Source organism: Copadichromis virginalis, linkage group LG3, assembly GCF_057382275.1.
Source record: "Copadichromis virginalis isolate Kocher_CV1m ecotype Utaka linkage group LG3, C_Virginalis_male_GT1.1, whole genome shotgun sequence".
Lineage (NCBI taxonomy): Eukaryota > Metazoa > Chordata > Actinopteri > Cichliformes > Cichlidae > Copadichromis > Copadichromis virginalis.
In genome coordinates, this window is record NC_140620.1 from 34,438,817 (window position 1) to 34,451,546 (window position 12,730).

General features: G+C 41.3%; 1 protein-coding gene across 7 annotated transcripts in view; it reads right to left on the bottom strand.

Moving 5' to 3' along the window:
• Window positions 1-3,222: 3,222 nt before the first annotated feature.
• The window catches only part of LOC146714304 (phosphatidylinositol-binding clathrin assembly protein), a 112,402-nt gene continuing 102,894 nt past the window's right edge, over window positions 3,223-12,730 (bottom strand). For all 7 annotated transcript variants that reach the window (XM_085450770.1, XM_085450769.1, XM_085450767.1 and 4 more), the window contains 2 exons: window positions 11,283-11,399; window positions 3,223-9,648 (listed from right to left, as the gene is read on the bottom strand). In XM_085450770.1, the coding sequence (XP_085306896.1) occupies window positions 9,634-9,648; window positions 11,283-11,399 (132 nt within the window). In that variant the 3' untranslated portion in view covers window positions 3,223-9,633. The remainder of the gene's footprint in view (window positions 9,649-11,282; window positions 11,400-12,730) is intronic.

The window sequence follows — 12,730 nt, forward strand, 5'->3', positions numbered from 1 at the left end:
GGAGCCCGCCTAGTTCAGGGACCCCTAAACTCATGTGACACGAAGCCATAGGAAGGGAATACTTAATCCCAGTGTGTCCCAGCACCATGCCACTTCTTTTGTGTATATTTGTACCTCCACAAGACTACAAGACCAAAGCACAGCGATTTAGGCGAACTTATAGTGGGCTTTCATTCGTATAACATTTTGAAACTGGGTTTTTTTTTTTTAACGTGCTAAAGATATCAAGAGATGCCATCATGAATGGAAGTGCAGAGGATTTACAACAAAGTGCAAACCACTGGTTACACTCAGGAACAGGAAGTCCAGACAGATGAAACAAACTTGTTTCCAGTGCGCCACATCACCCGTCAAACATGGTGGAGGTGTTGTTATGGCATTGGCACATATGCGAGCCAGTAAAAGCAGGTCTTGAGTACTCAGTGACGATGTGACTGCTGACAGAAGCAGCAGGGATGAAGTCTCTGCACACCTCACTCAAGCAACTCATGAGTTTCTCAAGATAAAGAAAGAAAACTACTCCAAATCAGTCACCTGCTCTCCAACCAACAGAGCAGCTTTTTAGTTACTAACCACAGGCGGAGAGACCCACAACCAACCAGCAGTTAAAGGTCTGTTAGATCATCTCAGTGGAGGAAATGCAGCATCTGTCGATGTTCCCGAGTTTTAGAGTTCGGGCTGTGATTGATTGCAAAAGATTTTCATCCAACTATTAAAAACAATCCTTGTGTTTAAAATGAGTTTGTTTGTACAATGACTTTAATTAAAGTCGGCACTTCAATCACATCCCGACTACAACAAACTGTCCTGATACTTATGGACCTAACTGCATCCGTGTGGCAGCACAGCCTGCTCTCACATCTCCCTGACAGGACAGTTAATTCAGCTCAGGCTAACACGGTGCAGAAAGGCATTTATTTATATGCCGGCCTTTTGTAGTTTGCTCCTAAAATATCTTTCATCCCGGGCACACTGAGAAACTGCTAGCGACTCCAGGCGACAATAAATTATTCACTCGAGACAAAACACTGCTGTTTGTCAGGCACAGGACTTTTTAAGTGATTTATTTCCTACAAAGAATCAGGAATAAGAAAAAACCCTGAAATATGACCCAGTGTATCAGCGGCAGCATCAGCGAGCAGCCCTCGATGTGATTGTGGAACAAATGTGTACAAACGCTTTCATTATTCAGGGCTCAGCGGGAGTCGGGAGGTGGGAACACGTTGCCAAATCCCTCGCTGTGGGAGCGTTGATATCATGGCAGACAATGGCGGAGCAAATCAGAGGCGTTTCACGCTAACGTGTAGCAACAAGAAGAGATTAGAGGTATAGACTGTAATCAGACGTAAACAAAAAAAACAACAACTATAGGAACTGGAGAGGAGCAGAGGCTGGAGGTTTCCCACGGTGTGGGGATCTTTTGAGGCTTTACTCAAGTTTGTTTGCATCTTTTCAGTGAGCTTTAAGCATAAACGTAGATTTACCAGAATAATGAAGGCGTTTATTGTCGTAAATGACATTTATACGGTGTGGTAAATGTTTTCTCAGAGGAGTTGGGTACATAATAAAAGAATGCTGAGGAGGCAATGTGAACTAAAGGGAAGAGTTTAAACGAATGCATTGCAGATACGCAGTGACGCGAGGATGCTGCAGGCTGAAAACAGAAGGTTTAACTGCATTGTGGCTGGTTAGCAGGATTCAGCGGTGTAGAACAAAGAAGAGGATAAACATCTTTTAAAGGTGATCATGTGGCTCAAACTAACAGTTCATTTACTGACACTTAATAAACCCACTCTGACGTCCCCCAGCGTTTATAGGCTGTGTTTTTTTACCCATCTCATACTTGAAGGGAAACACTGGGTTTTCTGCACAGGGTGCTGGTAAAGTTATCCAGACAGCAGGCCATACTGACCACAAACACATGAAAAGGGCAAAAAACATGATTGAGTGACTGTTAGCAGCAGGAATGCAGTTTAATCATGTATAAGTTTAAGACTTAATTCAGTTTAAATGTTACACGTTTTAACCTGTGCATAACTACAGACACTGTAAGCATGTTTATTTCTGCTGTAATTTACTCACTTTTGGAGTAAACCTGACCCGGTGGAGGAATGATAACCACATGTTCACAAAGTTTGTCTGTTTCCCCCCCTTATCTCTTCAAGATGATCCCAAACCGCTGCAGTAATGATGAGGTCCGGGCACTGGGGAGGCCAATCCATGACTGATAGTGTTCCACTTTGTGTTTTTACTGCACTGCCAGTGTCTTTGGGATCATTGTCATGCTGAAAAATAAAGGCAATCAAATGATTTCCAGATAGTGGAAATTTTTATGGTCGATCAAAATCTGATGGTACTTTTAAGTATTCTTCACAGCCACCTGCACACCATGTTGCTAACAGCTGTTTGGAAATCACTTTGTTGGTGCAGAAATACTGTTTTATGTGTGTCAGATTGTGCTGTCTTTGACATTTTTATAGATTTAACTGAAGAAATTGGGACAAATGATGCATTCTTATGACAGGGTGCTTTTAACAAATGTGTTATTTGCCAAGTCGTGTCATGTGCAGACAAAACACTGCTTCATCTCTTGAGTTGTGCATGTTTTCTGTGCACACAACTCAAGCGTGCAAATGAGGGCTGGCTCAGGACTTTTACACAGTACAGAAAATGTACATTTTATCAGTGACGTGTAGCATATTTTGCGCTGCATCTGTGCCAAAAAATTATTCGCAGTTAATTTGGATAATACATTTAATGTGACAGGATCTGATCTTATATCCACATCCCCTGATTTAAAGCCCTTAGATGTGGAGAGTGCACAGTAACTCTCCTGCATCAGCAACGAATGTTGACGGTTCAAGCCTGCAGCTGGAGGCAGATGTAAGATTTTAATGTGTGCCTTTGATTAACGACAAACATTTTCTTCAATTAAACACGCTCAAAAAGCGACCGCCGAATCTGCCAGTCTCGATCAAATTTAAGAAGATCGCTGCTGGTAGAAAAACTGCTGAAATATTTAGTGGACCGTTTAAAAATCTCACTTAAAAAAAAAGAAAAAAAAGTTGCGCAATTAAGAAAACACATTCTCAAGCCCTCGGGGTGGCGCAATTAAAAATCAGAAGCTGAGCCGTTTGACACTCGAAGACCTTGAATGGTGAATATTTTCAGAGTTTATAGACTTTTCGACTGTTTGAGTTAAAAGATCACAAAAACACTCGCTTAGGAATGAAAATGACTTTTTATTTCTTTCAAAAAAAAAAAAAAAAAAATAGAGAGAGAGAAAACAAGTCCCTAGAATAAACAAATATACTGCTGTAAAATAAAAGCCTGTGATTTTTTTTGTGTTTTTGCCAACTGTAACATCTGTTTGCCTTTCCATGCTTGATACAATCCATATATTTCTGCTTTAAATAAATAGAAAACATGTACAAAGAAAGAGATGGGGGGGGGGAGGAGACAGAAGAGGAATCAGAGATTAAAAGCTGTACTCTGCTCCGAAAAACATTTGGCATCATTGTGAAACTCATGGCTGATCCTGAAGTACGGGGCAGGTCTGCAGCCCTCCAAAGATTTCTGCATCGTCTGTCTGTTCAGCCTGCCCCCACCGAGTAGCAATCATACCTATATACTGCTGTAAGAACGCTAATATCTTTCAAGTTCAGAAAAATAAAGAGTAAATGAAAATAATGCAGATTATGAGTATGTCTTTAAGCTGTGTTGTGAGTGTGAAGGTGTGCATTTCTCTATATACAGTATAGTGAGGCAGCAATCCGAGGGTTCTTACCAAAAAACAGATGTAGAAAAAACAGAACGTGCACAAGAGATCATCGACTCGACACACCGACTCACCGACACAAAAATGGGGGGATTTACCATCGAACAGCCTCTCTCTTTTTGCTCGTCTTCCTTTTCTTGGGGGGATGGCGGCAGGGGGGTTGACTCTGCTGCGACCCACAGGGGACGCCGCAAACCAAGCAACTAATGTGAGATCTCTGGGACAAGTTCAACCGGGTGGTTACAGCGGCCAAACATCTGTCAGTCCAGACAAAGCGATGAACCTGCCCTTGCGCTCAGATAATCCATCCGCCCCTTCGCGCTGTCGGGGCCGTTTAAAGCAGCAACGACAACAACAACAGGAGGGAATTTATCATGAGCACCACCGCTGCGACTGTCATATCATGCTTTCTTAAAAAGCATGTGTGTGTGTGTGTGTGGGGGGGGGGGGACAAGAAACACCAACAACACAACCATGCACTCCCCGAGAAAAAGAGAGATGGCTCGCCAGAGAGGAGTCCGCTCGCTCAACACCTCAGCAGACGTTTTAATATGACATCAAGGTTTATCCATGTATCCTCCTCCACTTAGATTCATGCTACAACAATGCAGACAGGCGGCAGCAGCTTTTTTTCCCTTCTTTTTTTAAAGTTGAAAGAAACTTTGCAACGTGGCCACGAGGTTCCCCAGGACTGATCCCAGCAGGCTAACAGCAGAAAACAGCGGTCGAGGCGGGAAAGTCTCAGCTGTAAATGTGAGAAAGAGTCTGAATTTGAGGGAAGGTGAAGCACTGAATAAGGCCCGCATGCTTGGCCACACCTTATGTGATAAAGCCGTAAAAACTATTGGCAAGTTGCACTGACGCTAAAGGTGGCGAGCCAGCAACGGAAAAACCACCGCGGCCATTTTTTCTGAACCCACTCAATCTTTCGACATCGGAACATTTTAAAACCAGTCGAATAACCTGATCCCAACTGGCAGCAGTAGGTTCCACTCAGAGAAAGTAGAACAAAAATAACAAAAGAAACGCAAAGACTGCAAAGATTACATTAAAGCAAACAGTTAACCTGATTTCACCTCCACGTCCTGGCTCTCATTTTACCCTTCTTCATTTCAAAGCCTAATGAGACTATTACAAACTTGTTATCAATCATCAGATCTGCAGTTAGACCTCATGTGATTTATTACTTTATCATCCAGGGCTATGATGACCTGATCCTGGATCAGTGCCACGCAAATCAAGCAGCTTTTATTTGTGAAGTGTCAATTTATCACATAAGATTAGAGACAGTAAGGCAGCTGTCCTAGAATATAAAAACGGTCTCATATTGGTGCCAAAAAAAGGACACATCCATTAACAAAATAGTTTTCTTTTTAAAGCTGGGACTCAAAAACACAGGTGGCCCAGAGGAGGGGAAGTTTTGAAGATGGAGAAGATCCAAAGAGTCCATATTTAGGACACAGGGAGCATCAGGAACATCCAATCACAGAATTTATCGACTATTTAAGAACTCCAGGTCCAGCTGCTACTGTTCGCAGGCTTAGAGTGCAGCCAAGATATCTGGATGAATCCTGCTGTTGTTCTCTACAGACCTGCGCGCAACCAAAGCTCAAAGGAGATTGGAAAACAGAACTTGTACTACAAGTTGAAACCAGAAAGCTTACGGCAGCAAAGACCTAAAGATTCTGCATAGTCGTATTTGTTAGAAGCCGTAGATAAGCTTGAGGTACGTCTCTCCAGCCTGCAAGCCGGCAAACATAAGCACGTTTTTCTTTGACTGTTGTGCAAAAAGGCCAATATGCCACATCTCGAAAACAGATTTACACGCAGTGGGCAAGCACGAACAAACGACGAAATCCAAGACAGAAACGAGGAATTCACTGGCGTAAAAAACCAATAAAAAAAAAAAAAAAAACCAAACAGATTAAGTTTCCTGTGTTCTGCTCGAAGATCACTTGTGGCAGTTACTACGTCGTTGAGATTTAAGAGGTGTGCTCAACCACTGGGTACGAATGACATCCTTCTCTGCGTAGGTTTGCAAAGACATTTCGGTGCCTCTCCGCAGAGCTATAATAAAACTAACAGGGAAGAGAGCCAATATCTCGATCAACTGTCCCAGTGATCAGTGGACTCACTACTTTCCATAATTTTCCTAAGTGCCCCTGAACAACAGCTGGTTGACTGACAAACCTCCCAGTCACAGCTGACATCTAAGTTCCAACACTTCTTGGACTACATACTTCACTAGTTCTAGAAAAGCACCATTTCAGCTCGCCCACTTGTAACAAAACACCTGGATATTCAAGCGTCGTGTGATTCGCCGTCGAGGTCCAACCGGAGACACTCTGTAGGCTGCTGACATCATGACTGGCAAATATGATTGGAGATGGAGGGGAAAAAAAGATGAGGACCTCACCTACCAAACACTGCAGAGATGTTAAGGAAAAGCTCGAGAACTACAAAGCCTGAGAGCCGGTGAGAGGTTTAATCTACTGCTAAAAGACTGAGACATCAAGAGAGATAATAGAGCTACAGTTACTGGCGGAGAAGAGGACGGGGTGGGAAAACCTGCTGTGGGAGGTCTTCCACAGGTTTCAGGGGATACTATGAAGAGAGGCTAAGCTAACACAAGACTGCAACAGGAAGCTTCTAGAAGCAGCATCTATCCAACAGCGACAGGGATGAGTGGACAATCTAGACAGAAACTGGTTATTATAGCTATTTTTTTACTTACACATATCTACACATACCAACAGTGACAAACAGGCTAAAGAAGCATCCTAGAGAAAGACCAACTGGACCAGACAGGCTGAAGCGAGATTGTAGAGACTTCACAGCAGAGTGGGCGATGAGTTTGATACTGGACAACCACTGATGGCTGGGATGGAGATGCTGGACTGAGATCGGGAATGGTACTAAAAAAGCTTCAAGTTCATTGTTAGAATGGCAGGAGAGTAACCTTGAGTCTCCCGCCAAAGTGGCTGGTAGATTTGACAAACCTATTATGTTGTAAAACCCTAAACTACTTCTACACACTTCAAATCTTCCTCAACTTTTTCATACCGGAAAGAAACAAAACCCCCAAAAACAACAGCTCTGCTACGGCAGGATAGCCACTTGAGTGCAACATTTTTGCATGTGCATTTTTGCAACAAAATTTGACTTTATAAAAACAAATCAAGCCCATTTTGTGTTAAACATATCGGATCAAGTCTGGCTTTAAATTTGACCCTCAGAAATAGCCCTCGATGAAGAAAAGAAAATACGTACACATAAATGTGTAAGGATACACGTGGACACGAGAAGTCGTTATGCATAAATACACCCACAGTCAAACTCATGGGGATGGATGCTTTGGCTGAGCTGAAGAGTCAAATTTGATCCCCACAGATTCTTGGAACCACTGAGCGAGGGAGACGCCACAGGTTCAGTGTCGCACTTACAGCCACTCACTTTGATTCAGTGCAATTAAAAGTGAATTCAACTTGATTCAGTAACATTTAACTCACTCTGTGCCGCTGTCATCGATCACTGGCACATACTGTGGATCTGCCAAGAAGTTGTACCTAATGAAACAAAGCTCAAATCCTTAAAGACTGGTTGATGAGCTGATGAAGAAGACAGGAAAAACAGATACACACAGATAGATCCAACTGAGGCAGAAAGTCAACAAACCACAGGCTAACAATGCTAATTAACAGTGAGAGATTAAACAAAAATACACTTTACCTATTCCTAAACTGACCACCAAGTTGAACACAATGTACAGTTGGAGGTCTCGTCACACCAACGTTTGACACAGCAAATGTCTGCTAATTTTTTAAAATCAAGTTTAACTGTTGTGTTCTTTGATAGAAAACTGTTGCCACCAGGATGTGTTTGGGGGAGAAGGGTGGTTCTTCTGAAGCCTGTTAGAGCATTTATTCCTGTACTGCTGTCTAACATTTATGGAATAACTAAACTTAGCGCTAACCCTTTCAAAAACCTGAAGGAAGTCCGGCCTCCTTCGTTCCGATGCCCTTAAAGTTCTACATTTTGGACTACCCTTTATTGAGCTCAACAACAAGTTTGAGAGTCAATAAATAACTTTGAGCCATTTTTTTGGAGCATCTTTGACTTCAGGGTCTAACTTGTAAAAGTCAAACTCAGGTGTAAGACTGCTCCTCTCCATTGGCCCATCACAGCAGCTGCACCTTTATTCCAAAGTCAACAAACCACGGATATAATTTCTTCAAAGTTGTCCTTCAAAATTCAAGGATGTTGCAAACAGCGACCATGATTAAAATTTGTCTTAATAACTCAACATTTTGAGTAATGCATCTCGAAACTACAATATACGCAATTCAAAATTTTGAGATAGCCCAGAATTTAGTCTCTTTTGGGCAGTTGTTACATTTTGTCTGTGGTAGAAACAAGCGTCCAGTCTCCTGATGCCCTGGATGATCTTTTATTTTTGTATGTAGTAATGGGAGTTTTCGTTTGAAAACAGCACTGCTTAGTGACTTAAGGAAAATTGCTAATGGTGCAGCTCTGGATAAGTTTAACATAGGCCAACCTCATGCTGTTGTAACTTATTAGCTACGTGCACAATTCCTTTCCTTACCGTTTCTCAGAGTGAAAACTTCAAAATACTACAGCTGTATTTTCAGTAAACCTTTAGTTTACTGTCTAACAGATCTCTTTAATCAATGTATTTAATTTATTCAACTAAATTTCTATAATAATTTTTAGAAAAAATAAACTACCCACTAGAAAAACAAAGGATAACAAAAAAAATCCCAAACTACCAAATTACTATCTAACTGCTATTAGCTTAGTTTTGCTGTGTCACTTTCTGGTGTGACTAGGCCTTAAAACATAATTTCATACAGTGCTAGCATGCTGTGCCTGCTAGCTCCCATCTTTCTGTGTGTATCTGTAGCATTACGTGGAGAAAAACAATGCTGTATGAGTAACAAAGACTTTAGCTCAAAACCCTTAACAACAAACGCTCAATTACTATTAACAAATGCTTCAACAAATCGCTGTACAAGCCCCGATAACATTCAGGAGAAGTTGGCGAAGAAAAACTGACAGAAAAATACAAATATATCCCAACAAAGCGGAAAATTACAGGAAACACACCGAAGAGGATTTGCCACTAAATCTCTTGCTAAGTGGACGGTTGTGGACGCAGACAGGGAGCGAGGGTGGGGATGGAGAGGAGGTCCGTGGCAAAGGTATTGTCTGAAACAACTGCTGAGCACACACGCACACACACGCACACACACACACAATAAAACAAACACTTGTCTTCTCGTAAGTGCTCCAAAGTTGCCGTTGCAGGCGAGCAGTGACCCACAGAGGACAAAATAGCACCAGTATGAAATAAAGCTAATTCTGCAGCAGAGACTCTCACAGCAGTCAGACACATTTAGCCTGACTGAAAACTAGAGGTAGGATTTCCTGAATCCCCTCTTCCCTCCTCCCCGTCGTTCTCTCTCGTCCTTATTCCCTCTCCTGAAACATCACTCCATCGATAGGAACACAAATCAGACAATAAACAGAGAGAAGCTACACACACACACACACACACACAGGTGCAAAGAGTTGTTTCAGACAACGACCAGCCAGGATAACATCTTCCCCATCGAACCCCTGCCATCGCTCAGTCCATCCTTTTCGTCATCTTCTCTTCCTCTTTCCAACTTGACTTTTGGTGTCAGCCCGGTTATCTTGTGTCAGTCTGTCGTTTCAGCTTGAGCAAATCATCCTTCCGTCCATCTCATCATCATCCTCTTGTGTTTGTTTATGCTGTTTGTTTGTTTGTTTGTATGTATGTTGCTTTTGGCACTCTGCTTCCCCTCCTGACTGGATTACATAAACTGCATCTAAACAGACAAAGAGAGAGAACATGACAGGAGAAACGGTTTGTTTTGATCACAGAGAAGCCCTCTGACACTCTGCTCTGACCGCAGTAAAGAATTTCTCAATGGGAAATTACACAAAAAAAAAAAACTGAGGGTGAGGAAAAATGGCAAGATAAAACGAGATAAAAAAAACAATACAAACAAACTTCTATGAAAAATACCAGCATTTATAAAAATTGCTGAATAATTGAACTTCCCCGGCCCTCTTAAAAGCTATCAGATGAAAACACAGTTGACCTGGTGATCATTCTTTACCCTGTCTTCTATGCATTTGTTGCTTTTGAGATGACTTTGTGTGCCAAATGTTATTTATGTACTGCTGGTTTTGTTTTCAACCAGTCTGCCACTCTCAGGTTTTCTGTGGGTGACTCAAGACGACACATCTGTGTCACAGGTTGGGAGGATTTTCTTTAAGGAATCAGGGGAAAAACAAACCTTTTTTTTTTTTCACTATTTTTCACAAACTACCTGTGCTCGTCTTTCTATTTCAGTGTTTCCCTTTTACAGTCGTGTTGCAAATTTCTAGCCATCCAGCATCCTGGAGTCACCTCTTTAATGTTGACCTTAAATCTGGTGTTGTGCCCACGAGGTGCCCATTTTCACAGAAAATATGCCTCTTTTCTACTCGTACCTTCTCAGCTCGACTCGACTTTTACGATTTTCAATTACGTGGTAGTAGCTGTTACTTTTTAGTACCTGATGGGCCGAGGTTCCAGTCTGAAAATGTGAGGTCAACAGACTGCATGTCATCGATTGGTCACTCAGTAGCGAGATTGAAAACAAAAACTGCCATTTTTGAAGCTCTGCAAGGACTCAAATGGCTCCACAAAAACCAGAATCGTGGTGTCGAGTCTGACAAAAAGCCATAGACCATCAACACCATCACCTCGACGTCCTCCATTGTTGCGTTATGATTGCGATGCTTATAAATGTCATAGACTTGCGGAAGCGTTGCTATAACGACCCAACACATATTGAGCTGGTACTCAATTATAATGGAAAACAACTGAAACACAGTTGATTCAAGTAAAGCCAAGTATGTACCAGTGGAAAGAGGCATAAAATGGATGGAGCTCCTGGTCGTGTACAGTGAGGCCAACGAGGAATTTAAAATTCTTAAAATTTTCATTTTAATGTCTTTTTAATGGACAGCAGGGGCTGATAACTGGTTCTAAACCCCCCCCCAAAAAAACAAAACCCAAAATCCACAACCAACTCATAAAACCTCATAACTGATAAAGTGTCACTGATCAAAACAGAAATCTTGGTAAGAGCATGTTGTTGCATGAACTTCCTGTTTTGCCACCCACAAAGAACGTGAGAATTTAAACTGATGTTGTAATCATAATAAGAGCAGCTCTGTTATTAGCAGTTAATCTTCTCTAAGTTGGTTCAAGCCTCAAGTTTTGAAAAATTTGCATGCAAATTCATTCAAAACTTTCTGAGTAATCCTGCTAACACACTGCCAAACAAACACACCGAGCCTCGCCAAATTATTAAGGTCAGGGTGACTTTGAGTCCAACATTTTCAATCCCGTCATTTAATTTCCTAAAAGTAATCAGCTGTTAAGATGTTAAAAATGTATGAGAGTTACCTGGGCTCCGGGCATGGGTGCGAAGGGGTTAGTGGGTCTTAGAACAGGCTGGTTGTACATCATTGGCTGAGGAGCCATCACAGGTACCCCACCCATCTGACCCATCTGGGGAGGAACCTGGACAAAGGTAAGATGCAGAGAGATGTTTGCAAAGTAAAAATTAAAGAAAGAAAGACATAAGGTTTTAAAAAAATATTTTGTTATACGCAGTAATGGAAACAAGACAACCAGCTGCTCAGCGGTGGCTAAGCACGGAGCAATCATTTTAAAAATGATTTCATCACCCAACAAAGTCTGTTTTCAAGCTCATTGTGTTTAATCTGAGGGTGAAACTCCTTTTGTTTTACAGGTGAAGTGTGCCAAACATTACACTCTAGGTAGTGGGACAGTCTTCAGCAGCTGAACATACTGGCGCCTTGTAAGGAAAATAAGGTGACTGGAGTTCTTTAAATTTCGTGCAGATGTTTCACGTCTCATCCAATAAGCTTCTTTAGGTCTAAAACCAGAAGGTGGCAAGTCCCAGGCATTTAAACCCTCCTGGGAGTTGACCCACTATGAACCCATTAAGACCTACCATAGAACCAAGTCCGCGAGAGTTATCTTTATAATTTTACATGCTGTAGTGCCATTTTTGGAAGTTGCTATACATCAATATAACCGTTATAGCCCAAATTTTGATAATATCTATGCATTAAGTCTATAATAACTATATAAATTGCAAAAAAGTGCAATAAACTACAGAAAATTGAAAATCGCTTTTTTAAATTTTTTAACATATATTTCTAGTTAGAGAAATTTAAGAGGCTTATCCCTCAAAACTGTAAATACAAAAAAGTTGCACAAAATAGTTTCTAACAAAAGGAAATTTATTTTGAGTGTCTTCATAGTTTTATTTTTGAGATACACCAATTTTTTATATACTGCAGGAAAAATGAAAATAAATATTACAATGCAAATTTACAAAGAAAACAGCAGGTGCATCAAAATAAACTATTTCCAGCAGTGCAATTTAAGTTCTAAGCATCCCAGAAACAATACAGAAAAGCACAAAGCCAAATGTGACTTTTAAAAACACCAGTACAGGCTTATAAGGCCCTGAAGGTAAAAAACTACATTTTCCGCGAAAATGTCACTTCTGATTTTGGGCAGGTAGGCATACAATAGTTCGCGCTGACGTCTATTCCAACGTAGAAAGTGTTATGAACAGTTGATCGGATCAGCAAAGCGTGTTTCTGGAATATTATGTTTTTGTTGCTGCAAGTGCTTTTTATGCAAATTTTGCAAAGCTATATGTGGAAGGAAACCGTGACCTAGGACAAACTGATGGCATAAGATGTAAGTACAACAACTCCGGTTTCATATGCCAAAAAAATTATTGTGCTAGCTTAACGTGGTTCCGGTTCTACAGGGATTTGAAAATAGTTATGCAAAATGGAGCGTGCCCGCTC